Source organism: Mirounga leonina, unplaced genomic scaffold (assembly GCF_011800145.1).
Source record: "Mirounga leonina isolate KUSES-001 unplaced genomic scaffold, KU_Mleo_1.0 Mir_82, whole genome shotgun sequence".
Lineage (NCBI taxonomy): Eukaryota > Metazoa > Chordata > Mammalia > Carnivora > Phocidae > Mirounga > Mirounga leonina.
In genome coordinates this window covers 31,063,370-31,090,041 of record NW_023270825.1, presented here as the reverse complement: position 1 = coordinate 31,090,041, position 26,672 = coordinate 31,063,370, and the positions used below count along the sequence as shown (strand labels likewise).

The 26,672-nt window shown below is 53.5% G+C and overlaps 2 protein-coding genes across 2 annotated transcripts in view; one reads left to right on the top strand and one right to left on the bottom strand.

Annotated features, from left to right (window-relative positions):
• PLEKHD1 (pleckstrin homology and coiled-coil domain containing D1) overlaps positions 1-26,672 on the top strand; it is a 28,909-nt gene that overhangs the window by 776 nt on the left and 1,461 nt on the right. The window contains exons 2-11 of the mRNA XM_034992558.1: positions 11,430-11,523; positions 11,865-11,954; positions 12,185-12,261; positions 13,131-13,222; positions 14,235-14,287; positions 21,924-22,018; positions 23,478-23,571; positions 25,000-25,178; positions 25,702-25,834; positions 26,202-26,346. Coding sequence (XP_034848449.1) covers positions 11,430-11,523; positions 11,865-11,954; positions 12,185-12,261; positions 13,131-13,222; positions 14,235-14,287; positions 21,924-22,018; positions 23,478-23,571; positions 25,000-25,178; positions 25,702-25,834; positions 26,202-26,346 — 1,052 coding nt within the window. The remainder of the gene's footprint in view (positions 1-11,429; positions 11,524-11,864; positions 11,955-12,184; positions 12,262-13,130; positions 13,223-14,234; positions 14,288-21,923; positions 22,019-23,477; positions 23,572-24,999; positions 25,179-25,701; positions 25,835-26,201; positions 26,347-26,672) is intronic.
• LOC118002231 (hsc70-interacting protein-like) lies at positions 8,327-9,406 on the bottom strand. The gene is made up of 2 exons (XM_034992559.1): positions 8,679-9,406; positions 8,327-8,496 (listed from the first exon to the last, which is right to left on the bottom strand). Exons 1-2 carry the CDS (start codon positions 9,404-9,406, stop codon positions 8,439-8,441), a joined length of 786 nt encoding a protein of 261 aa, XP_034848450.1. The 3' UTR covers positions 8,327-8,438.

Below are 26,672 nucleotides of genomic sequence, written 5' to 3'. Positions count from 1 at the left end.
TCCAGTGCTTCTGGCACAGAAGCCTGAGAGGAGAGACTGAGCTGGGGCAGAGATGGGGGGAGGCTGAGGGGGCAGGGGAGGGAATGGATTGGTCCTGTCCCAGGGATTGATTTGTAGGAAGGGGTGCTGAAGAGGGTCAGAGCAGCCCCAGCCCTGGCTTTCAGTGCCAGTTTCCCTGTCCCCAACTGAGAGGGGACTCCCCAGATGTCAGGCAGTAGCCACTTTCCACTTATAAAGGGGCCCAGGAGGTACTGGAGGAAGGGGCTTCTTACTGGAGGAAGGTATTGGAGGAATGGCTCACAGCCCTGAACTTGCAGGAAGCTCCCTGTGCTGGCTGCAGGAGCAATGGATCATCTTCTGGACAGTTTCCACCCTCAAGCCAATCTCAGTTCTGAGATTTGCTATTAGAATGGTCGATAGAGCTCAGACCCTGACCCAGCCTCTCCCTGAAGGTGTGACCTTGCCAAGAAACGAGGAGTGTGTCTAAATGCTCTTTCCCATCCCACTCTGCGTCTGTCCTGGAGCAGGGCCTCAGATACTTCCAGGACCACAGATCACAGAGATGTGGCAGTGGTGGGTTCTGATGTTCTATTTTGGTGAATAACTTCATATTTCTACAAGACCATAGAACAAAAGGATCCATGGAGGGTGTTTCACGGTTTACGGAGCTGGTTCCACCTACCTTTGTTGGTTCTGCCAGGTTTCTCTCTGGGATTGAATGGGATATAGGTTCTTGCATTCCTCCAAAGTTAAACTTCTCTCTCATCCCCTAAATGGAGGCCTAGGGCAGCGTGGAGGGCATCTTGCGAGGGGCTTCCAGGGTTGGCTGTCTAAGATGCAGTTCCTGAGGGCAGGAGGAGCCTGGTCTCTAGCAGGGCACCCTGGTGGCGGAGGGGAGGGGGAAGGCTGCTTGTAAATTCAAGTACCATTAGCAAAGTGCCCCCACGCCCCTCTCTTCTGCCTCAGCTGCTCCAGGCAGCCACTGCTCCCGCCCCACTGGGTCTGGCTGCCTGCCGTCCTCGGCCTGAGTCTGGGTCTTGTCCTCCAGGACTCTTCTTTTTTTTTTTTTTTTTAAAGATTTTATTTATTTATTCATGAGAGACAGAGACAGAGAGAGAGAAGCAGGCTCCCAAGGAGCAGGGAGCCCGATGCGGGACTCGATCCCAGGACCCTAGGATCATGACCTGAGCCGAAGGCAGACGCTTAACCATCTGAGCCACCCAGGCGCCCCCTCCAGGACTCTTCTTGCCAGCCACTTGCACCTGACCACATCCCTAGTAAATACTAGGGGCCTGTGAACCCCAGGATCTATCACCTGGGGCCCCTTACCTACAGTGGTGGGGCCCTGGGCCCTGTACCCACAGGTGATTTCAGGGCTACGAAGTGTCAGGGGCAAAGGCTCCTGGCTCAAAGCACAATGGGGGAGCCAACAGAGGCTGGGAGGCTTTAGCTCCCCCCCACCCCATACTCTCCATCAGCAGCCCCCACAGCCACTCCAGAAACCATCCAATCTCATTCAGAACAGTGTGCGCTCTGCAAATACAGCTTCAGGTCAAGTCCTCCAGCCTCCTTCTGAGGAGACTGTCACCTCTGTTCCCTTCTTTTATAGGAATTCTGGAGCTGCCACCTTACAAAGAGTCCCCCTCCCCTGGGGTTCAGGAAATAACTAACAGCCCACCCGCCATTTGGGGGTGGGGAAGGCATGATGCTAAGCTTAGCCCCCTCTTGCTTCCTGGCAGGGCCCCCTGGGCCCCAGTTCCCCATTTGTGAAATGGAGTCTGGACTTCAGCTAATTAGCGGCCACAGGAAGGCTTGGGGAGGGCATGGATCGCTCTGCAGAGGCAGGCCTGGGCTGCCTCCTCCCTCGTCCGTGGGCAGTGGAGATGCAGAGGCTGTTGGCAAAGACCCAGCAGCCTAGAGACAAGGAGGAAAGGCGCCGAGAGCACCTCAGCCTCAGCCAGGGTCAGTTGCCTCAGGGCTGGTCCCACAGGCAGGCCAGCTCTCCCAGGGTTCAATCCTCTCCCCAGCCTCTAATCCCTCTCCCAGACCCTTCTGAACAAAGGCGGAGGCCGGAGCCCCCGATGAGGAGGGCCCAGCCAATTCTTGCTGCTTCCCAAGCCTTCTACACTCCTCCTGGGCCCTCCTTCCCCCCATGTAAGCTGCCCAGGGGGGCCGTGCCTCAGGGAGCGAAGGGTCTGGGAGTTTCATCTGTGGCCCCGAGTACTGTTTCACAGAGATGACATCGCAGCACCAAGCTGTCCCCCAGGGCTGAGGGGAAGAGCCTAGCATGTCACCTCCACGCACCAGGCTCAGCCTCTTGTGACCCTGGGATTTGTGTCACTTTCTGGCTTACACAGAACTCTGCACAGCTGGAGCATAACTGCCTGTTTTATCCCAGCTGGAAGGTGCCTGCAGACTCTTCTTCTTACCATCAACTTGTGTTCTTCAGACTTCTTCCAGCGTGACAGCGTGCTGGGAGGGGCCAGATGGCAGCTGAGGGAGCTCCCCAGATCCTTCTGTTCGTTCCCCCTGCCCCTTTTGAGGTGCTGGCATCAAGGTTGCCCTGAGTCCTTAGGTTAAGGGGATGGGTATAATCTCACAGCCAAACAATGAAATAACGCTCATTAATTCAGGCTTCACTGCAGGAATATGATGATTCACGGCAACTAAGCCTTCTGAAGTGCAGTGAGTTAACAACGCGAACAAGCCATACTTCCCTCGCCCCCCAAGCCCAAGAGCTGGCCCTCGTGGCTGTTGACGTCCTGTTTGAAAATGAGTCTCACAGGAATAGGGGTCAGACCTCAAGCAGGACACAAGCAGGCAGTTCGGGCCTTGGAAATAACAGAGCAGCTTCCTTTGAGAGTGGCTCTGGCCGTGCGGGAAAGCAAAGCTAGGCTCGGAGGCAGGCGCTGAGCGCCGGGACCAGCTGCGTGCGCCAGGCCAAGGCCGGCAGCATCGCACCTCCCTGGCCGCCAGAATGGAGGTGGATCGCACTGTGGTTCTTCAGCTGTGTCTCATGGAGGACTCTAGAGGTTTCTTGACTGTACCACAACGGAGTGGGGCTCTCAGGCTCTACCCACTTCACCCAGTGCCTCTGCACTCTGCTCTGTTTTACATATTAACCTTGTCTTTACTGTGTTGCTTGAAGAATTGCACTACCATTTGTAAAAAGTCCCTCGGACTTGATGATATCTGCATAAACTCCAGCTTGTCATCGGGAGTGCCCTTCACAGCTAGGATTCCTGCTGACCTCCCATGTCAGACCTAACACCACACATAGGCCAGGATGAGCATCCCCTGAGCCTACCAGGCCCCCGGCGTGAACAGAAAGGGACATACACTGGGGGCTGTGTCATTTCTATCTTCCTTCTGTCACTTCTGAAAAAAGGACACTTCTGACAAGCTGCCCTTCCCCGGCTCTGGGATTTACCTGGCCCCAAACCCCACACAGCTGTTCTCAGTGCCTGAGAGGCCCAGGGAGAAGGGAGAAGGGGTGCTGGTCCTATTCTGGAAGCTTGTGTCTGGGGAAGAAGGGGTGGCCAGGCTGGCTATCTGCCTTCCTGGGAAGTGTAACCCGTGGGGAGCTCACCTGTCCACGGGGTTCTCGCTGCCCTCTCGAGAGTAAGTTATAACTGACCCAAGGTGTAATCCCACGTCCTGAGGAAATTCAAACCTGCACCAGGGCTTCTGGTAATCCTCAAGAGGCTCTGAAAACTTGTTTCCTTGTTTATGGATTACTGTGCTGTCCGCTGTAGGTGGTCCTCGTTGCAAGAACTCAGCTCATCCCTCCGTCTCCCGGGTCCTCCTTCCCCACCGCCACAGGAACACACCCGCCTCTCACACAAGGTATTTGTGGGTCTAGTAGGCTATGCCAAAGAGCAGGTTTGGCGATGAAAATGGCGGAAGAGGCATTTAAATCACAGAAGTGTGAACACTGTCTCATTGAATGCTGGCTCCTGTTTCCCCAAGCCTTCCAGATACCCCCTCTTGCCATCCCCGGAGACGGGATTGTTCACCACTGGCTCTTGACACTGTAGGACCCAGACTTTCACATCTTCTCTCTCCTCTGCACTCTCCCATCAACCCTCCTCCCCACGGCGAATTTCCCCTGACTCCAACTTTCTCTCGTGCTCCAAGGCCCTTTCCGCCCCGACTCCCAAACTTGGCTTTTGCCTCTCCAGAGAGGAAGGAGCTCAGCAGAGTGGATCCCTTTCTTAAACAGGACCTGCCCAACTTCGAAGGTACCTGTGGGTCTAAGCATGCTGCCTGTTCTCTCGATTCCAGCGGGATTGATCATGAGGCCAGTGTTGGCCATCAGGCTCTGGCTGAGCCCTCGTTGCGTTCAGAGCACCAAGGAGGGGAGTAAAAGGTGGAGGCAAAGTTTAGGAACCCCCTCCCGAGTTCCCTTGTTTGTGTTGGATGGCACTGCTGTCCACCCCGTCACCTAAGCCGGCAGCTGCCCTCATCAGCAAGAAGCAGCCTCACCCTGCTCTGGTTCCTGCTTCTCTTTTGACCTTCACTCACCCCCTACCGCCCCTCCCCCACACCACTGCCTATCCCTTTTCTCCACTCCTCTGCCGGTAATACCAGACATGTTTTGATAACCTTGAACACATGATTCTTTACATGTGCTGTTCCTTCTGTCTGGAACGCATCTTCCCCTTTGGCTTGCTCCCTGATTCCTGAGATACTATTTATTCATCCTTCAAAATCCTGCTCAGTTGTCACCTCCTCTCAGAGAATCCCCTTGGCTGGACACCTAAACCATCACTCCTCCCGGTCCTCACTCTTCTCATACCTCATAAAACTTGCAGCGTCAGCCTTTAGCCGCGTGCTGTACGGTGTTCCAGGATACGCCGGTATTTGCAATGTACAGGACACCCTGGTGCTTTCTAATCATCCCAGCTCCCCCTCCTACCAGCTGTGTGATCTAGGGCATATTACTTAACTTCTCGGCACTCCAGCTACCTCACCTTGATCATGTGAGGAGCGAGTTAACACACCTAATGATGTTGCCTGGCACAAAGGAGAAGCTCGATAAGCATTAACTATTTTTTAAAGGATTGATTTCTACCCCATCTCTCCTGTATCTGACTCTAAGCTCCTCGAGGGCAGGGAGTCATCAAGCCCCAGAGCCGCACTGAGGACTTGGCCATACCTGGTGATTCCTTAATGCTCCCTGACCTGAGCTGACCGGGAGCTTGCCGTCACTCTGCCGGGATGAGTTCTAGGAAGACAAACAGTCATTGCAGGGCAGGAGGGACCAGGAAGGACCACGAAATCAGGCGTAGTGATGAGGAGGACTGGGCATCACAGAGCACAGCAGTCGAGAACGTGAGCTGTGTCAGTGGACCGAGCCGACTTCCAAGTCCGCCACTCACTCGCTTCTTAATCTCCGTGTGCCTCCGTTAACTCACCAGGATCCAGAACCACAAATACCTCCATCTCTTAGAGTCACTGTGAGAGATTTATAAAGATAATGCCAATGAAACACTTACCAAAGTGAGCGTCTTGGCACCTTGCAAATGCTCCTTCAGCTGGACGTGCGGAATACCATCCTTTAGGCCTGAGAGAGGAGGCCGTGGCCTTAACAGACCCCTCCCCTCACCCACATGCTCTGGGCTGCCCCCTCCCCGGCCTAGTCGGCGACTAGTGGGGCTGATGATGAGAGGCCTGGGGCTACAAAGCTCCTCCCAGGCCTGAAGTTGGCCCGGGATGGAAGGGTGGGCTTCAGACAGGAGGGAGGTGCCTGGTGCTTGGAGGACAGGGGCTGGCCGGCTGGGCTGGAGCCCAGGCCTGCTGCCAGTAGGAGCTAGGGGAGGGCCAATGGGAACGGAGGCTAGGGCAGGCTGCCGTAGACACTGAACCTGATCATAATAAATAATAACAGCAGTAATACAAGTAAGCGTTTATTGAATATTTACCATGTGTCACAATATGCTACGTCTTTATGTGAACAAACTCATTTACTCATCCCAACAACCCTAAGAGATGTAGCTACTATTATTGTCCTCAGTCACACTTGGACCTGAGGCCTGGAGAGATCAGGTGACTTGCCCTGGCCACACAGCTGTTAAGTGGCAGAGCTCTGACCCGTGGCTCCCCAGCCTCGGTACCTCCTGCCTCTGGCCTGGTGGTTCCCTGCACGATGCTGGCATGAATGGAAGCGGCTCCGAAGGCGGGTGGTGTGGGAAGTAAGAGCAGGGACTGTGGTCTGCGGGTTCCAATCCCAGCCCCACCTCTGCCCTAGCTGTGTGACTTTGCACGCGTTATTTCAACTCTAGGCCTCAGTTTCCTCATCCGTAAAGTGGGAATAAAAGTCCTGCCTTCCAGGATTGTGACATCGATCAAATACTCGGGTACACTTACAACACTCAGCAGGGGAGCCAACACATGAGAACAGCTAAATAATGGGGATCGTCTCCAGCCCTGGCATAGCCCGCCAACTCCGCAGGGCACAGAAGGAGATGCCCCTGGCTTGCAGTCAGAATGAGAGTGTCAGGGAGCAAGGGGATTTTGAAGAAAGGGATAGGAAGAAGTGTCCTTCTGTGCAGGGGCACTCAGGTCCTGGGCCCCCACCTGCTGAGAGGAGGCTGAGCATCATCAGCTGGAGCAGGGGGCTGTCACTGAGACAGGTTTATGAGTAAAGGTGGCTCCTTGGGACCTGGAAGTGTGCTGGCCAAATGTGCCCTTTTTTGGGCAGTACTCATCCCTGCCAGCTGGGGAGTCGCCCTCCTCCTCCAGGTTCATGCTCCCAGGTTCAGGCTCCTCTCCCTTGACCTTCACTCCCCCCGCAAACCCAGCTGAGCACAGCTGGAACGAGGCTGGGCTTGGCATGCATGGTGTGTGGGCCCTTCATGTGCCCTATTATCGGGTCCTGCTGCAGCGATGCTGCAAGCCTCGCAGTTCCTTCCAGTTCCTTCCAGAGCCCGGCACGCTTCTCAGGGCCTTTGCCCCTGGGGCTCCTGTGCCGAGAGCATCTTCTCAAATGTCACCTTCGTAATCAGGCTCTCCCTGACCACCGTGTTTGATAGCAAAACCTCCCCCCGCCCACCCCCTTACTTCTCCTGCTTTATTTTCCCCCTAGCATTTATTAGCATCTGGTAATAAATAAATCTTATTTATTTACTGTCCGCCTCGCCATGCCACACACTCACTCAAGTGTAAGCTCTGTGGGGACGGGAATATGTGTCTCTCTTGCCCACCGTTCTCTCCCTAGCACCGAGAACAGTGCCTGGTATACAACAGGAGCTCAGCAATGAATCTTCACAGCAGCCCCAAGAGACAGATATTTGCACCCGTCATTTTATAGAGAAGCTTTGCAAGGGAGGCTCAGCAAGGCTGGGAGCTTGCCTGAGACCATGGCTTGAGGGGTGGGGATTGTTCGACTCCAGGGCCCCTGTTGTCTCCCTGCTCATTGTGTCCAGTGATCATCTGCCTGTTACCCCTCCTCCCCAACTAAGTCCCTGGCACAATGCTTTACCCTCAGTGTAGAGGGGACTCCAGAAGTGTCAGGAATGCAAGAAGCTATTTGTCTTTGTTAGGCTCCCATAACAAAATACCAGAATGGGGTAAATAGCCTCTTAAACTGTTCAACTGTTCTGAGGTAGGTGTTATCATCCCCATTCTACAGGTAAATAAACTGATGCTCAGAGAGGTGAGCTACAGTCCCCCAGCTGGGAAATGGCATGTCTATCTGATGTCAAAGCCTGTGTTCTTTTTTTTTTCCCCCTATATTTGCCTCCCACTAATAAACCTTTATTTCACTCAAACTGAGCAATAAATCTTCCACACTGAAGTATCTTCCTTGCCGAATTAATCCAAAGGAAAAAAACTGAAATGATTAGTAAAGAAAAATGTAGGGACTAACACACCCTTTTAATATGTTTTTAAATATTTTTAAGGTTTAAAAAGTGTTTAAAGTTTGTAATTCCTAGTAGGAAAACATTATCTGAATGAATACCCTAATGGCAAACCACTATAGAATGTTCCAGTTGCATGTGGGGCAGAGGGGTAGGGATTCTCTTCACAGCACCCCAGCTTTCTTCATGAGAAGGTCAGAGGTACACTGGTTTGTATTATTGCGACATCCATTAGGTATCATTGCTTTTCCTTCAGCAAGGGCTTTATTTGTCAGAAGGGCATTATGCTTGACCTCCAAATTTGGCTGACAATTTACTGATGAGATTCATAACCTTTGGATTGCTCTGATATTTTGACATATTCACTGGGTTCTGGGCCACATCCTGGAAGGCCACCCTAACTTCGGGATCCTGCATGGCTGTGAGAACCTCTGGATCACTAAGAATTTCATTGAACCCAGGCATTCCTGCCATTCCAGGCATCCCCCCTGCCATTCCAGGCATTCCTCCAGGAAAATTACCAGGCATTCCCCCAGGAAAGCCACCTGGGAAAGAGCCATACTGAGCTCCTGATTGTCATCTGGCTTCTTCCTCCTTTTGGGCTCTCTCATGTTCTTCCCGAGCCTTCTTAACCCTTTTTTTTAAGATTTTATTTATTTTTCAACAGAGAAAGAGGGAACACAAGCAGGGGGAGTGGGAAAGGGAGAAGCAGACTTCCCGCCGAGCAGGGAGCCCGATGCGGGGCTCGATCCCAGGACCCTGGGATCATGACCTGAGCTGAAGGCAGACGCTTAACCGACTGAGCCACCCAGGCGCCCAACCCTTTCTAGTCTTTCTTTGATCTCTCGCTCTTCACGTTTTCGCTCATACTTTCTCTGATGTTCAGCAATTTTCTGGGCCCTCGGTTGAACTTCTTTCAGCACTGCACTAGCATCTTCATCGTAATCCAGTTTACAAGCAAGGGCAAGATCATGCGCCGCTTCTTCCCAACGGCCCAGAAGTCTGTGTGCTTTCCCTCGCCACTTATAAGGCTGAGCTGAATCAGGATTTATTTCAATAGTTCTGTCACAGTCTCGAATGGCAGCATTTGGCTTCTGTAATTTGATGAAGACACGGGCTCTCTCGGCAGACAGACTGGCCAAGCGAGGATTCAGTTTGATGGCATCTGTGAACAAGTCAAGGGGGCTTTTTAGTTCACCATCATTTAGGGCATCAATGACAGCCACTTTTTTATCATTTGCCTGATCCATCATTTCCTTGGTTATCTCTACATTTTCATCTCCCATTTCTTGAGGGGCATCAATATCTGGTTCAATCACACTTTCATTGTCAATTTCTAGATCACGTTCCTCACTTGATGGTTCGTCTGTCTTTATGTTTTCCTCCGCCTTCTTACTATCTGTTTTTTCCTCCTTGATAGTGTCTTCTGATTTAGTTTTATGAGCGGTAGGTGGTATTTTACCCCCAATGCTCTCCATCCACTCCCGTAGGAAGCGCATTTCCTCGGTGTGCAGAACGCTCGGATCCTGCTTACATATTTTCATGAAGGCCCGAAGCTCGCTCACTTTGTGGGGGTCCGTGGTCCAGAGGCGGTGGCAGGCGGCAGGCGCGGCTCAGGTTGCGGCCTGATTCCAGGCCCGGGTACTAGCTCAGCATGATCGTGTGGCCAAAGCCTGTGTTCTTAAGTACTCTGCAAAGTTTCTTTAAAACGGGCAGGGGACATCTCCCTTGGCCTGTGGATCAGAGAGGGCAGGGGCCTGCCCCCCAGGAGCCCAGCATCCCCTCAGGACAAGATGAACACATGGGCATATTGGTGCTGAGTGCCAAGCGCATGGCCCAGTCAGCAAGGGCAGGAGGAGCTCGGATGGCACTGAGGGCTGGGCTGGTCACCAAGGAAGGGTGCAGCCAGATGAAATGCAACAGGCAGGGCTTTTCAGGGACGACTGCACAACCTCCTTTGCAGGACTGTGCAAAATGTAGTGAGGTGGGGGGTGGTGAGGTCAGTGTTGGCTCGGACAGAGAGGCTGCAGGGCAGAAGCGGTGGGAAAGCCGAGAAGATGGGCAGGGGTCAGGTGCTGGAGGGCCCAGAATGTCCCTGCATCTCTGCAGAGTGGTATTTAAGTGTCCTTTCCTCCCTCAGGGGCAGAGAGGCCTGGAGGAGGAGGGCATTAGCAGGACGTCCACAGCTCCATTCGGTATCTGGCTGGGCCAAGAGGGTCGGTGCAAATAAAGCGCAAGGGTTGGCCTGGGGCTCACACCACAGGACAAAGCGGAGCTTCTCTTTCCTGGGGGAGGTGCGGTGGCAGCTGTGGGCCGTCCCGGGGACCCTCCCCCAGCAGCTGTGGCCTGAGGAAAGATCATGTGGCTGGTGGATCTTCAGAGAGTCACTGACTTCATGGTGCCCCAGCAATTTTTTTGAAACCCTCACGAGAGTGGCCTTCCAATCAGTAGTGCGCTGGTAAATGGCTAACAATCGGCTCTCTCGGGGGGGGGGGGGGGAGTGTTGGGTGGAGCCCTGTTTGTAGCATTTGGTGGTTTTCAGGGTGTGAGTGATCCCACTGTGACTTGTATCAAGCTACCAACACGATGCTACCGAACGCAGAGCAGAGGGGAGAGTCACACGGCCCGCGGTCGCCAGCCTATCTGAGCCGGGCTCCAGCACCCACTGCTTCCAGCTCCCCCGATCCTGGGCCCTGGGAGCGAGAAGCTGGCCATTCGGGGTGTTCCTGAGCCTCAGGGCTTCGAGGCCTGGTTGGATCTTGTCCTGGAGGGTACTTGGTGTCCTATTCTGGTCGGCTCCAATCATTAGTCCTATGAGAGCCCACGGAGTGGGTCCAAGGGCTCCGCGTGTTGGCACCAGGCGGCTGGCTGCACAACAACCAGGAAGCATCCAGGTCCCAGGAATCCTGAGTTCGATGTGGTCCCAGAAGGAGGCCATGGAGCTCTCAGACAAAAGGGAATGCAGGTGTCACATGTAGGCGGTGGGCCTGGCCTCACCAGCCTGGTATCCACATTCTATCCAATTGCCAGTTTCATGATCACTTGTCAGAAGACCCATCTTGGAATCTTGCACAGTCTCTTAGTGAGGCGGGAGTCCTCCCTAGGCTCTGCGTTCTCCTAGAGCAGAGAGGCTGAGAGGCAGAAACGAGGAAAACTTTCTTCTTTCCCTCTTCCCCCACCCGCCCCACCCCACCCCTGCGGTAGACCCTATGGGACTGGAGCTATGGCTCAAGGGGGGGAAGATACTAGAGGGGAAGGACTACAGGTGCCCTCCTGTGCTGAGGGTGCCAGTGTGGCAGGATGGAGTTGGCCAGACCCAGAGGCCAGTCGTGGGCTTCCCACTTCCGCTGCCCACCAGCACAAGGGTCAGGCTGCCTAAGGCAGCAGGTGGCTGTCCAGCTGAGGTCTTTGCCCAGATGGGGAATGTGAGCTGGTGAGGATGAGTCATGAGCTGGTGTCCCCATGGGCTCTCCATGTGAGTTCAGGACCTCCAAGGCCTTCTTACTGTCCCAAGAAACCTCACCCCTTCCCTCCTGGTTGCCCCTTCTTCCCCACCACCCACTCTAGGTTTTTCATCATCAAAGAGAGCTTTCTTCTTTACTACTCTGAGAGCGAAAAAAAGAACTTTGAAAGCAATAAATACTTCAATATACATCCTAAGGTGAGGCAGCCTCCCCTCAGGGCCACAGTGGGGAGGGCCTCATGGGGACAACGGGGGAGGGTATCCTGTAAGGGTAGAAGACCGTGTCTTTTCTTGCTCTGGTCTAGCAGGGTCTGGAGAACAAATCTTTCCTGGGACACAAGACTCCCTGCTCTCCTGGGCTGGGCCCCCACCCTCCTGTACCCCAGAGCCTGCCCCAGCCCTTCCTCTTCCTTCTGGGAGTTGGTTCTGGTCTGGCTCCCAGCTTGAGCCCTTGGCAGGACCTGGCTTTGGCTGAGGGCTCCCAGAGGCCTTGAGTGACCTGGGCGGGGTGGGGGCTGCCTGTTCTGGTTTTTTCCCAGGGCGTCATCCCCCTGGGAGGCTGCCTGGTGGAGGCCAAGGAAGAACCCAGCATGCCCTATGCCATGAAAATCTCCCACCAGGACTTCCATGTGAGTAAAGCTCTCCCCTCAGCCTGGACTCGGCAGGGCAGACCAGCCTCTCTGGGGGACCTCCAGGCTCCCTGGGGGCAGCCCCTCCAGCGGCCTGGCTTGGGAGGGTTCAGTGTCCTAGGGATGTGTGATGGAGGAGCAGAGCTGGGCCTGGAGGGCCCTGTGGATGGCCTCTGACATCCCGGGAGTGGCCTCCTCTCAGGAACACCTGGGACTCTTCTTCCTGGCAGGGCAACATCTTGCTGGCTGCCGAGTCCGAGTTTGAGCAGACCCAGTGGCTGGAGATGCTACAGGAGTCCGGGAAGGTGTAAGTGCTCATAGGCAGGAGGGCAGGTCCAGAAAGGGAATGGTTATGGGCTGGGTTCACCCTGATCTCCTTGCCTCTCTGCTGGGATCCTGGTGGGCACTGAGGACACCAAGAAAGGACAGGGTGGGGAGAAAAATGGCTGGGCCTCCTTGAAAACAGCGCTGTGGACGTTGGTTAGGGTGGGGAAGAAAGGCCAGGCCAGATTTAGAGCATCTGGGAGGGGTCTGCTAAGTGGGCTTTGAGCACAGCGAGCTTGACCTGTCTGGAGTCACAGGTGGCAGACGTGGACACCACTTGTCTCTAACTCTTGGGAGCAAATCCAGCATTGCTAGGGGGATTCGGCTGCCTCCCAACACCCATCTCACTTCCCCAGGCCCACAGTGAATCCTAGTGCAGAAAGGAGCTGGTGCTTTGTAAATCAGAGTCCAGATCATGGAAACCTCCAGCCCAGCATGGTCCATTTATATGTAAACCCCTGTCCTGGCACCTGCCTGTTCAAGTTGGGTCATGCTTTCAGTTCAACAAATGATAGTGAGCGTGCGGCCGCCAGGCCTTGTGCCCAGGAGTGGCCTACAGTGGTGTGGAAGGCAGCCTGGGAAGCAATCTCTTCCCTGCTCCGCAAGTGCTGCTGGCCCCGTCTGCCGTGGCCCACTTTGCAGCCCGGGCCAGCCTCCAGGGACTGTAACCGATCGATGCTGGTGGCATGCCCAGAGCCAAGGGTGCCAGAGTGAATGGGGCTGGGATTCTGGAAGAGACAGGATGGGCGAGCACAAACCATGCGCAGTCTCCTTCTCCACCACTCTTCTGTTGTAACAATTTTGTGTTTCTTTCTTCTTCTCTTCTCTGTCCCATCTGCCCTCCCTCCCCAGGACTTGGAAGAATGCCCAGCTGGGAGAAGCCATGATCAAAAGCCTGGAGGCCCAGGGGCTGCAGTTGGCCAAGGAAAAGCAGGAGTATTTAGGTTGGCTAGAGGGATGGACTGGAAGCTGAGGCTCCCTAGGTAGCAAGCACTTTGGGGCCAAGGGTTAGAGCCGGGGCTTGGTGGACGGCCCAGGAAGGGGAGAATCTGGGATGGGGCTTGGTGGGCTACAGGGAGCCATAGATCAGCCCGAAGCCTAGAGGCTTTGACTGTGTAACCTGTGTCCTTTTGGCCGGCATGACAGAAGGCAGGGGGACCTGGTGGCCGGGAGCCTGGGCTCTGGCCGCAGCTTTGCCACTTCTCTGTCAGCTGTGTGTCTCCAGGAAGTGTAGCCCCGGTAAGCCTCGATGTCCTCATCCTTAAAATGGAAACGAGAATAGTCCCTAGCGTTTAGAGGTGGCAGGGGGGTCAGGGGAAATGAGAACATGCCTGAAAGCCGTTGTGTCCGGCACACAGTATGGGCCCCATAAACGGAGTTGAAATTATCCTGCCCTGGGTCCCCAGGTCCTGGATTTGCCCCTAATAACTCCCACCTGCCAGCCCGCTTTACACCTGACCCTATGCCCCTGACTGGCGGGCAAGCATGCTCTGTTGGGAAAGAAGGTGAGACTGGGAGTTTGATCCTTTACCTCGGATCCTCTCCCCTGCCACCTCCTTAGACACTTGGGGCCTCAGCACTGGTTCCGCTCTGCCTGTCCCCCCAGGGCCTGCCCTCCCCCACCTGCCAGACACTAGTGCAGAGGGGCGGTGGTCTGGGGAGCAGCACAATTAACAGCACTTCTAGGGTGCAGACCCCCACCTGAGCTTCTGAAGATGAGGCCACCCTTGTCTTGTGAATGCACAAAGCAAGCAGAAAGGAGGGCGGCGGCTGAGGCCAGCACGGCAGCTTCCAGCCCCAGGAGCTGGCTCAGCCCCCTGGCCGGCCCGGGCATGGCAGGGCTGACCGTTTCCCTGGGAGATCCCGGGCATGAAGGAGGTTTCTGGAAGGCACCTGCCCCCTCCAGGCCGGAGCTGGAGCGAGCTTTCTGTGAGAGGGTGCGTGCTTGCTTTGCAGACAAACTGATGGAGGAGACGGAAGAACTCTGCCTTCAGAGGGAGCAGAGAGAGGTAGGCGCACCGAGATGCTCAGCACTGCTGCTCCTCCCCAGCACCTCCCGCTCCGGGCGCCCCTTAGCAGCCACGGCGTATGGCCTGTATTTCTGGTATTCAGGAATCATGTAAGGGAGCAAAGCACCCAGAGAACTCACTGGAAAGTCAGCCAGGTAGAGCAGAGAGGCCATGAGGTGACAGTGCTTGGGACTTGCCAACTTGTATTTCTTCTTGCCAATCCCCAGGGACAAAAGTAAAAAATGTAGGTGACCACATTCTAGAGAAAGCCATCCCCAAATTGTATAAGCTACATCAGTAAGGAATGAGCTGCTTGTCACTGGTGATCTTCACGGGAGGCAGGGGTGGCCTCTGTTACCTAGAGAGGGGCTTCTGCACCATCAGGGTGAGTGGGTTGGATGATTTCAGGGTTTCCTTCCTCCTCTAAGTGACACACTGTAAGTTCCAAAAAGGCCAAGCATTAGCCTGGGGCTGCCTGTAGGGAAAAGGAGACCCTGGCCTCGTTTGAGGGTAGGGAGCCCCTGAAGTCCACTTCATTTGGAATCTCCATGCAGCGTTGGGCCTTGCCTGTCCCAAAGGGGCATCAGCACCCCTGAAGGGCAGAGTCAGGTAGTGCTTAGCAGTGCAGACTTGGAGCCGGGCTGCCTATGTCTGTGTTTGAGCTTCACCACTTCTAGCTGTGTAACCTTGGACAAGTTACCTACCCTCTCTGAACATCAATATTCTTACGCGAAAAATGGAGATAATGGAACCCATCTTATTAGGATGCTGTGAAGATTAAATGAGATATTACATATAAATTGCTTGGCACATAGGACATGCTGAGTGAATATCTGTGTTTGTTAGTATCATGATCAGGTTGTTATGAATTATGGGCCCATCCTGCACATGAGCTGCCTGAGGCCTCAAGCTGCAGAGTGGCTCGCGCGCGCACAGGAGAGCCTGACTCAGTCCACTGCTCTTTGCCCCGTTGCTGTTCCTTGTCCTTATAGGGCTGGGCCCGGCAGCCTCGGCTCAGTGCCTGCCTCTGTGACTTTTCTCGCGCTAAGCACCTTTCCCGACCGCCCTTCACCGCGCTCTGAAACAGACCCTGCGGTCAGGAAGCATCATGTCCCTGTAGCAGCCCGAACATTCCCAGGGCCCGGCACAGCAGCTGGCCCCGGATGAGGGCTTGATAAATGAGGGATGACTCAATGAGTGAGCATTTTTGATTCTTATAATTTCACATTACATCTTGATTTTAATCCAGTAGGACAATCCAGCCTCATTTTTCTCCTTCCAAAATTATATCTGATATTCTTGCTCACTTACCCTTCCAGCTGGACTTCAGGCTCACTTTGTCGATTCACAACAATAGGAAAAAACAAACAAAAAACAAAACCCCAAAGCCATTGAGGATTTGTATTAGGATTGCGTGGATTTGAGGATTGGCACCATGACAGCGCTGAGCCTTCTCCCACCCGGTGGTGTGTGGGCCTCCCTGTCTCTCTGGTGTCATCCAGGTCCTGCAAGAGAGTTCTGGCATTTTCTGCACACAGTTCTGTCATTTTGAGAAGCGAGACTTCTGGTGCGTTGTCAGCAACTTAAGACAGGTAATTGAGGAAGCCAGAGGAAGGGATGGAGTGACGGACACAGCCACCGGCAGCGAGAGAGACAGACTTATCCATCAGAGAGGCTAAATCTGGGGCAGCTGTCAGCTGGAGGAAAATTTAGACACTCTATCTAGGTCTTTAGGCAGGAAATGAGGACAGCGGAGACCCACTGCACGCAGGCCTCACTTAAAGCCTTAGCATGTTGAAAGAGCGGGGCCTGTCAGCTGTGAACGCCCTGGTTTTGTGGCCCAAGATGGGAATGCGACTCACTCGGGCCCAGCCGATTCCCACGGCCAAGGGTGCCGTGGGCGGGCGAAAGGGAAAGGTTCGGAGGAGCGGAACTCACAGGGGCCCTAACTTGCTCCTCCATGCAATGGGGCTGCCTGTCCCCTGTGCCTTTCCTATCTCCACTGTGAGGCACAGAGGTGGTCTGGGCGTGCCTTGGGCCACTTTAGGAAGGCATCTGGTAGGGCCCAGTGAGAAGATGAAGATACTCTGGTCTTTAAGAGGCAGCCTGGCCTAACGGCAGACTCGGACTCTGGAACCAGGAGACTCAGATTGGAGTCTCAGCTCCATCACTGACTGTGTGGCCTTGGGCAAGCTAACCTCTCCGGGCCTCAGTTTCTCTATCTGTGATGCTCTGATAAGAGTTAACGGCTATGCCCCCTTAGCACCTAGGTCGCCATGAGGCTTGATGACTAGAAGGAACAGAGTGCTTTGTGGATGGGCAAGGCCCATGCAGATGTGCTCTGAGCAGTGGTGGGGGGCCACGACATCCTCCATGGGGAAGGAAGGCCCTGGGACTCTAGATGCATGAGCAGAGAGTACAGGGGGAGCCTGCCTGGGCTCATCTGCCCTGGGGCCAGGAGGCCATGCCCTTCCTTGGGTGCAGGTCCCTCAAATGTCCCTGGCCCCCTGTGACCTCATCTCTCTCATCCCCTGGAGGAGGGCAGCCTGCCTACCTTTCCTTTGCTGGCTGAACTCTTGAGAGCTCAGCCTTGCATGTGAACAGGCGCATGGGAAATTAGAAATGTCCCAGGCCCATTAGGCAGGCATCTTGTCACCCAGGCTGCTCCTGGTCAGAACACAGACTCTAGGTGTTGGAAAGAACCTCTCACTTCAAGGTGAGGCTCTTTGTTCACCTCCCTGATGGATGATATCCTGAGTCTGTCATGGGTAACTCACAACCTCTGGAGTTATTCTTTGCCTTATTGCTCTATTGTTTGAAAGCTCTTCCTTTCGTTGAGCTGGAATTTGCCTTTGGGTGACTTCTTTCCAACCCTGTACTCCTGCAACTTAGGTCAGGCCCAGGAGTCGGAGGAACAAGCACTAGACGGTGGAGAGAGGCGTTAGCGTCTGCAGGCCTTAGCTGACCTCAACCAATGGAAGGGTTGCTACAAGCACTCAGACCATCTTGGCTGCAGGAACAGAAGGTTCTGGATGCTCCGAGTTTATAGATTCTGCTGTCATCAGTCTTCTCAGGCATCAGTTTTAGTTAAAAGTCACACAGATAAAGTGAAAGGTGGAAAAGAAGTGAGCAACCAGGAAGAAGATTCTCTTTCTTTGTCCTTGTTAACATGAAACCTTTTTATTAACAGTAAAAATCGTGCTCTTTGTAGAACACCCGGAAAACAAAACGTTATCCTCAATCCCACAATTGACAGACAACTGTTGCCAATATTTTGGTATTTTTCTTCAGTATTTAAAAATATATATTATTGTAGGGGAACCTGGGTGGCTTAGTCGGTGAAGCATCCAACTCTTGGTTTGGGCTCAGATCATGATCTCAGGGTCGTGAGATCGAGCCCCGTGTCCGTCTAGTTGAGATTCTCTCTCTCTCTCCCTCTGCCTCTGCCCTTCCCCCTGCTTGTGCACGCTCTATAAATAAATAGATGAATAAATAAATAAATAAATGAATAAATAAAATAAATAAAATCTTTAATATATATATAATTCTTATATATATTTTCAACATAATAGGATCATAGCAGATATTCTGTTTTATAGCCTGCTTTTTCATTATACCTTCATTAACATTGTACCTTTAGCAAGTTTTCATGTCATTCAATGTTCCTTGAAAACCTCAGTCTTAATGACCAGGTACTGATTCATCCTATGTGATGTTCCATTCAACGACTCTTCTAGTTTTAGACATCCAGACTGTTTTCACTATTATAAATTATGCCACAGTGAACATCTCTGTACACATAAATCTTGGTCTACTGTCTAATTGTTTAGGAGAGACTCCAATGGGGGAAATCCCTGAGTCTGGGCCAGAACGTTTTTTTTTTTTCAAGATTTTATTTATTTGTCAGAGAGAGAGAGAGAGAGACAGAGAGCATAGCAGGGAGAGTGGCAGGCAGAAGGAGAAGCAGGCTCCCCACTGAGCAAGGAGCCCGATGCAGGACTCCATCCTAGGACCCTGGGATCATGATCTGAGCTGAAGGCAGATGTGTAACTGACTGAGCCACCCAGGCGCCCCTGGGCAAGAACTTTTAAGACGCCTGATGCATACTGACAGATTGCTTTCCAGAAAATTTGTACCAGTTTTCACTCTCACCAGCAGTGCGTGGACATTTCCATCTTGCTCTACCCCTCTGCCCACGTTTGAGTTCTTCCTTCATCATTTACTAGCTACAGTGTGGGAAAAAGGGATGAAGACACTCATGACTTTGAACAAGTTTACTTGACCTTTATGTACCTCTGTTTTTCTCATCTGTAAAATGAGGGTAAAAATATTATCCACTCTCAGAGTTGTTATGAGGATTAAATGAGTTAATACATGTAAAGTACTTAGAACAGTAAGCTCACGGAGAATGTTATCCATCATTGTCATTATTATCATATACAAGATCTGTTTCCGAATTCCCTTTTCCATTACTTTGAACTGCTGTCTATCTGTGAACAGATACCACACAATTTCAGTTTATAATACCATCTATCATTTATTAAGCACTGACTATGTTGCAGACAATTTGCATGGATTAGCTCATGTGATCCTCCCATTAACCCTACAAGGTAGTACTGCCCAACTCAAAGAGTACCCCCCACACCCTCTCTTCTCTCTGCACTAGATCCAATGGTAATCTAGACCACACCTCCGGCTTCATTTACTGTGTGCATGCAGATAACTCCCCATTGACAGATGCAGTCCCTTTTCTCTGCTGAGTTCCGGCCCCTTAATATCCAAATGTTGATATTACATCTCCAGCCAGAAGTCTCAAAAGTACTGCAAACTCAGTATGTCCAAGACCACTCATGATCTTCCCCCGCAGAGCTGGTGGTCCTCCTCTAGAGCTCCCTAGCTCAGGGAATTCACCACCATCCATTGTTTGTGCAGACTGGAGACCCGGGAATCATGCCTCACCCTGTCCTTCCCATCTCCCCCACTCCATCCCCCAGTTCTGATAGCATTGCCCCCACAAGCTCTAGAACCTGCCTGGCCACTTCTCTCCATCTCACTGCCCTGCTCTGGTTCACACCACTAGGTCTGGCTAGCCTAAGGCAGTGGCCTCCCACCTGGGTTCCCTGTATCCCTCCGGGCCCCTCTTCATCTCTTTTCTCCAAGCTGCAGCCAGAGTCATTGTTCGCAATGGAAGTCGATTCTGTTGCCCACCTTCTTCTCCTACTCCCTGCTCAAAACCTTCATTGCTTGTTCTTGCTCAGGAAAAAAGACCCAAATCCCCAGCATAGCCCAAGGCCCTGTGTGGTCTAGCCTCCTCCCTCCCACCCTCACTCTGGGCCCAGCTCTATGGGCCTGTCTTGCTTCTTTCGGGGCAGCACGTTTCCGAAGGGCTTTTGTACATACTGATCCTTCTTCCTGGAATGCTCTTCTCTGTTACTTATCCACCTTCACCTGTTGGCTCAAGAATCTCCTGCTCCCCCTACCAATCATTCCCTCCTTCTTGTCCAAGGCAACTTTCCATAGAACTGTGTCCCTGCAGGGCACATCACATACCTTGGTTTGTAAACATCCTCTCATGTGTGTCTTTATTTTATTAGTTTCTGATTCTTGCACTGAGCTGTATGCTCATGAGAACTGAGACATGTCTGGGTTTGCTCATCTTCACATCCTCAATGCAGAGCCTGGCAGGTGCTTGGCACATATTAAGCACTCAATAAATATGTGTGGCATGAGTGAATGAGGCTATAAAAAAAAAAATCTCATTGGGTTTTTTACTGGAATTGCATCGAGCCTGTAAATTAACTGGGAAGAACCTTTACTATAATCTTCCCAATCAGGGGCCTGCATTCTTTTCTAAAGCATAATTACTTTTATTGGGGATTTAGAAATAATGCAGTGAAGCCGGGATTATTTGGCTTGGAGGAGAGGAGACTTGGGGACAGAAGAGCTGTCCCCAACACATGAAGGGAAAACAGGTCAGTCTTGTCCTATGGCTCCAAGGGGAGAAGGTGGACACACTGATGGAAATTAGGAGGAGGCAGATCTGGGCTCAGATGGCACTGGTGGATGAAACGGGCTGCCCCCTCTCCTAGTGTACCTGAGGGACTCAGGGTGTCCACAAGCTGGCTGTGTGTTTGGCTTTGCCAGTCTTCTGTTTTGCTAAGCGCCATTCCCCGGCTCTTCCTTTGCTGGCTGGGGTCTTCGGTCTTCAAGGCCGAGGAGAAGGGCTTAAGACGAGATGGTATCTGAGGCAGCAAGTTCCCAGCAAGGGAGGCAGCTGAAGGGAGAGAGTTTGGTCGAAGGACAGACGCGGCGACGGGGGCACTGGAGGGCAGTTTTGCTCCATAAATGAGATTCAGCCCTCTCCTTTGAGCCCCACCAAACTTTCGGCAAAGTCTGCGGCCCTTCCTCAGTGCTTCTCGTTGTAACTTTCAGAGAGGGTCCGTGCTGAGGTTGAACCCGGAAGGAAGAGCTTTGAGCAGGTTGTTCTGGAGTGAAACAGGCTGTCTTAATTGGGGGCAAATTCCCTGTCATGAGAGCCATTCAAGCAAGAGCCCGGGCCACCTCTTGGCCGGAAAACTGATTCCGGGATTCGAGTGTGTGATGAAGACCGACGCGCCTTTCAAGTGGCTTTGACCATAGAAGGCTCTGATTCACGGGTGCCCATTTCTCTGACTGTCGCCCAGCACTCAGTGTGGCCTGGGCACGTGGTTATGGACTCAGGTGGGAAATGCACTATATCATGTAGACCTGGGGCCAACGTGGGGAGGAGGGTTAGGAAAAGCCAAAGGACTGTTTTGCCGTGTTATCTTCAGAAGCCTCAGTTTCACTCTGGCTCTTGGAGGCATCGCCAGGGCCTGCTGGCATCTGAGGTGCTAGAAATTACACCCTCCCGCGCTGTGAACTATGGAGGAGCAAAGCAGTTGTCACAAAACTGCTTCCAGCTAAGCTTCCCTCGAAGTGCACCCTGCAGCCCCACCTGCCAGTGAGGCCCAGGAAAATGGGACCCGTGGAGGGCACATACTTGCTGGGAAAATACGGTGCTGGCCAGCATTCCTGACCGGTTGAGTCTGGCCCTGCCTGGGGGCCTGCCCGGCGCTTTCTGGCTCCCCTGTGCCCTTCGGGCGAGCCCAGGCAAAGCTGCGGCCACCTGGGCTGGTTAACTTCCTAGATGCCCCGAGGAAGAAAGAGTCCTGATTTTCTGACTTTGGGGTTGGGAATGGCTTTCCTTCGCCATCCTTAACCAATGGCATTCTAGGGATCTTTAAGGGAAATACACATTCACCCCCTGTTCCCTCCAGCACTTGAGAGCCGGCCAGCACGCCTGAGGCTATTAGCGACCGGAGTTGCCCAGCAGAGTAGACATCTAGAATGATCATCACCTCCAGTCACAGGGAAACGACATTGGGATCCTTTTTAAACCCTGGCTGCAGCATGCTCAGTATGTTTTTATAAGGCTTGTTGAGACTGGGTGTCGCTGAGTGGGACCAGGGCTCCTCGGGACTTAGCCCCGAGTCGGCTCGCATACGGCCTGGCCTGCACTGCATCCCAGGGGGGGCCCTGGACCAGAGTGGCGGTTCCTGACCTCAGGGGCCCTTTGCTGCCTGTGACGCTTCTCTTCCCCTCTGGTTCTCTTCAGGAGCTTGAGCGCCTTAACCAGGTGCTGGAGGCCGAGAAGCAGCAGTTTGAGGAGGTGGTGCAGGAGCTGAAAATGGAGCAGGAGCAGATCAAAAGGTGGTGGTGGTGCCCAGGAGGGGGTAGGAGGAAGGTGCGCCTCGGGCAGGGCATTAGAACCCACGTCTCCCATCAGGCTCAGGGAGGTCTCACCCAGGAGAGCCTCACTACTTGATGGCTTGGTTTGGGTCTATCTTCCCAGTGCTGCTCCAGGCCTCGGGGCAGCCCAGAAGGAGCTGTAGACCCCATACAAACTGGAAGTGAGGCACCAGCAGGTGCAGACCTGTTCCCCACCCCCACCCCCCCAGCAACGAGCCCCTCGTGCCTCTGTCAAGTCTTGCTTACCCAGAGGCAGACGGGAACAAGTCAGCCTGGAGGTGCTGTTAGCCAAGACCCTCAACATCCCCTGCTCAGTCCATTCTCATTCTGGCTAATGACGTCCTTTGGGATCTTTAGTCCTGTGTATGGTTTGCAAACCCAGTTGCCCAGTTGCACATTACGATCATATAACAGAATGAGAGTCTCTTGAAGGTAGGGCCCAGAGATCTATATTTTATAAAAGCTCTCCAGGTCACTCTGATTCAGACTATCTAGGAATTTGGAGACTAATGCTCTGGGTACTGTTGGTGGTGGTGGTGGTTGCCCTCCTCCTCCTCAACACTACTGATAATCAGTGTTAGCCCAGAAAGGCTTTTCTTGCAACAACCTTATAAAAGGAAGTCAATTAAACAAGTGCTTTGGGAAGGGAGAAGCTCTGAGAATCTTACCAAGTAAATGGTGGAGCACCTGCTTATCTCCAGAATTGTGCCAGATACTGGAATAGAAGATAAGTTCTCTTATCTTACAATGCAGGATCTTACAATCTGGTTGGGAAAACCAGGCTCACACCCAAGAAAGATCAACACAGTAATATATAATCAGGCACTAGGGGGCACAGTGCAGACTCCCTGTGTCATAGGAATTAAGGTATACATGTGATCCTTTGGGCGTGAAGAGAGGTTCGATTGAGCTGGGCCTTGAAGGATGGGTAGGATTTAGGAGACTGGGCAGGAGAAAAGGGAAAGGCATTTCAAGCAGGAGGAATGGAAACCAGGAGTAAATGCCTGAGGGGGCCCAGGCTTGTTAAGAAAGCAGCAAAGGGGTTATCACCCCAGAGAAGGGCCTCAGCCATGTCCCAAGTCAGAGTAAATAGAGGTTCTAGCAGGGTCTGTCCCGGGAAGACAGGAGGTAGGGCCAGGTTTCTCCAGTGCTTCTCTCTGCCTGTGGGGAGGTCCTGGGTTTATCCCACCTGACAGATGCCTGTGTACCTGGAGCAAGTGACTTCAACCCCACTTGGCTGGGATCTCCTTCTTTCAGGCCCAGGTCCCTACAGCTGCTGTCAGGACCCCACCATGCAGAGAGGGGCTGGCCTTCCAAGGACCCCTCTGAGCCATATCGGGAGTTGAAGCAGAAGCATTTCTGTGTGCAGAGGGGATTGGGAGGGGTGGGCACTGCCATACCCAGCCCTCTGTCCCTGCAGGGAGCTAGAACTGACTGCAAGATGCCTCAAGGGTGTGGAGCAAGAGAAGAAGGAGCTGAGGCACCTTACAGAGACCTTGCAGCAGACGCTGGAGGTGAGGGGCCACTGGTCAGCTGGTTGGCCTGGAGGCAGCCTGGTTGGTTGGGCTACATGATACTAGTTTTTCCAACAGCATTTCCCCAGAAGGTTCTCCACCAGGGGAATGGAACATGATGGAGTGCTGATCTAAAAGGTTTCTTCTCTGTGGACCAGTGAGCACAGGAGGCCTAATGCAGGACCCAGGGGAGCAAATTCAAATTTGTCCTGCTCTGACTATGGCCTTGGGAAACCCAACTTCTTCAGTGTTTATATTTTTATGCCAGATGGAGGATTGATTAGAGTGTGTGGTAGAACCACCCACTTCTTCCTTCTTGTGGCTCATTCACTTAGCTGCTCCTGGGTGAAACTGATCATGAAGGGAAATCAACTGTCATGTTACCTCCATTTGATACCACAGAAACTGAGGGGGAGGAAGAAGGTGGCATGTATCAAGGACAAAATGCCAACTCTGTTCCCAGCCCCTCCTCCCCAACTTTCCCTTGGTGTCCCTCCACATCTTGCACAAAGACAGTCTGACCCCTACTCCAAACCAGAGCTCATGTGTCCTGAGGAAGCCAAGCTCTTTCAGACTCTACACCTTTGCCCAAGCTGTTCCTTCTACACAGAACATCCTTTCACCTCTTCTTTGCCTGGAGAACACATCCATCCTTCTAAGACTAAACTCCAATATCACCGCAGCCAAGCTTCCCTAACTCTCCCAAGCAAGGGTTTGCTCTGAGCTCTAGGCTCCTGCAGAACTTCGCACATCTGTTACGGGACACTAGGTTGTATTTTGCAAACTGTGAACTTCACTAGACCGTGCCTTAAGGTCTCTACAAGCCCAGCACCTAGCAGGAGGCTGGCACGTTGCTAATGTTTACTGAATTCATGAATTGCCTTGAAGGCTGCAAGGTTTCTATTCTCTCTCAAGTGACTGGGGCTTTGTGGTGCTTTTATTTGTTTATCTTTCCATTTCACATCATGAGAGATGGTTCTTGTGGAGTGTTTCAACTCCAAAATTTTGGGGTAGTACAAGACCCCATCCTGATAAATGGGGATGACATCTAAATCTGTTCTAGGGCTGGCTCCTCTTGGGTGTTTTTCATGAGCCCAACACACTCCCTCACTCATCCCTGGAGGAATAAAGACCCCTGAAGTTCATGGTGCCCTTGGGCCCCAGCTGTATAGATGCCAACTTCCCTGGAAGCTGCATTGGGCTCCTCCCTGAGTCCCTCAATGGAGAGTAACCTTGCCTCTTTGTGAAGAAGGAGATCTTGGTTGGCCTTTTACCTCCAGGGAAGAAGGAAGATATTTCAGGTGTCTCTCCTAGAAGACTGAGTGAGGAGGGCATCACTCCCTGAAATTGAAAGGCAGGTGAGGGTAGCCATGTTGGAGAACCTAAATTAGGCTCTTTCTCTTCTGTCCCTCCCTCCCTCCATGCCAGGAACTCTCTATAGAGAAGAAGAAAACCCTGGCAATGCTGGAGGAGAATGAGAACCAGCTGCAGACACTGGCCAATCAGAGTGAGCGGCCCCCTCCCAGTGGGGGTCTCCATAGCAACCTGAGGCAGATAGAAGAGAAGATGCAGCAGCTCTTGGAGGAGAAGCTCCTGGCTGAGAAGCGGTGAGAGCCCCTTCAAGCCCGGAGTTCTTGGGTTCTAGCTGGCATTGACCAGATAGATCACTTACTTCCTTTTGCCTAGGACTCAGTTTCCCCATGAGACAAAGGGGAAGAAAATTTTCACTACCCAGAGCTGACTTGATCATTCTCTCTTGCACTGGTGTGAACCATACCGACAGGCATTAGGTCCGCCTAACAGTACTTTGTGGCAGGCTGGGCAGGTCCTCTCCTTGTAGCTCCTTTGTACAAATGAGGAAACTGAGCCTCAGAGGGTTGATAGGGCTTTCCTGAAGTCACAGAACTAGCAAGACCAGGACCCAAGACTCCAGCCTTCTGACTCTAAGCCAGGGGCTCCCCTCACTGTCCACACCACTCCTCTCATCCCCGGGGTGACAGAACCCAGAAAGTTCTGGGGCTCAGGAAGCCTGGGTGTCAGGGCTTCTCCAGCCAGGTCTCTAGGAGGGGCTGCCCTCCCACTGGAAAGCCCCTTGGGTGAGCGTGCACTGAGCGCCTCTTCACCCGGCAGGATGAAGGAGAACGAGGAGCGCTCACGGGCCCTGGAGGAGGAGCGGGAGTTCTACTCGAGCCAGTCCCAGGCGCTGCAGAACTCGCTGCAGGAGCTGACCGCAGAAAAGCAGCAGGCCGAGCAGGAGCTCAAGGTGCTGGCCTGGACGCTGGGAGCGGCCCGTGTTCCTGGACCTTCCCTCTCACATCTCTACCTGGCAGCTACCTCAATTATCTCTGCCAGTCTGACCCGCCAGGGGCAGGCGATGGAGCCACCATTTGGGGGAGCAGTGAGCCCGCTGCTGGGGTGGGGCAGCATTGGTAGACCCCTGCCCGGTGCAGGGGCTGAGTCCGGGACATCTGGTAAAGGGCTCGAGACACGAAGCAGGATGTGGTAACTTCCATCCAAGTCCAGAGGCGAGCAAGCCCGCTTGAGCCAGGGGATGACCAGGGAAGGCTTCCACGGGAGATGGCAACTGCTCCCCGGGACCCCACTTTCGTCTGTCTTCCCTCTCCCCTTAGGCGGAGGTGAAGGTCCGCATGGACCTGGAGAGGCGTCTGCGGGAGGCAGAGGGGGCCTTGCGGAGCCTGGAACAAGGACTCAACTCCAAGGTGCGGAACAAGGCGAAGGAGGAGAGGATGCGGGCTGACGTGAGCCATCTGAAAAGTGAGCCCCCCTCTGCCCCGGTGCCAGCCCCCAGCCCTCGGGCTCAGCCCCCGCGGGAGTCCAGACCCTGCGGAGCCGGGAGCGCCGCAAGGGGCCTGGAGCTCCGCAAGGGGCCTGGTGTGCATCAGGTGGCCCCGAGTTACGGAGGGAGTTTCTTCTCCAGACTCCCGCGGCAGGCGCGTCCTGGGCTCGGCTTCCTCAGGCCCTCGCACCTGGGTGGGGGCGCGGCGGGGAGTTCAGTGCCCTGCGGGGGCGGGTGGGCGGCAGCGCGCCTTTCCCGCGGGAGCCGGGAGCCGGGGGGCGGAGCCGGGGGGCGGGAGCCGGGG

Excerpts from the sequence above, each read along its gene's own strand:
- LOC118002231 (XM_034992559.1), bottom strand. The coding sequence starts at position 9,406 with ATGAAAATATGTAAGCAGGATCCGAGCGTTCTGCACACCGAGGAAATG. Across the intron at positions 8,497-8,678 it reads GAAAGACTAGAAAGGGTTGG|GGTTAAGAAGGCTCGGGAAG; the intron begins GCGCCTGGGTGG and ends CTTAAAAAAAAG.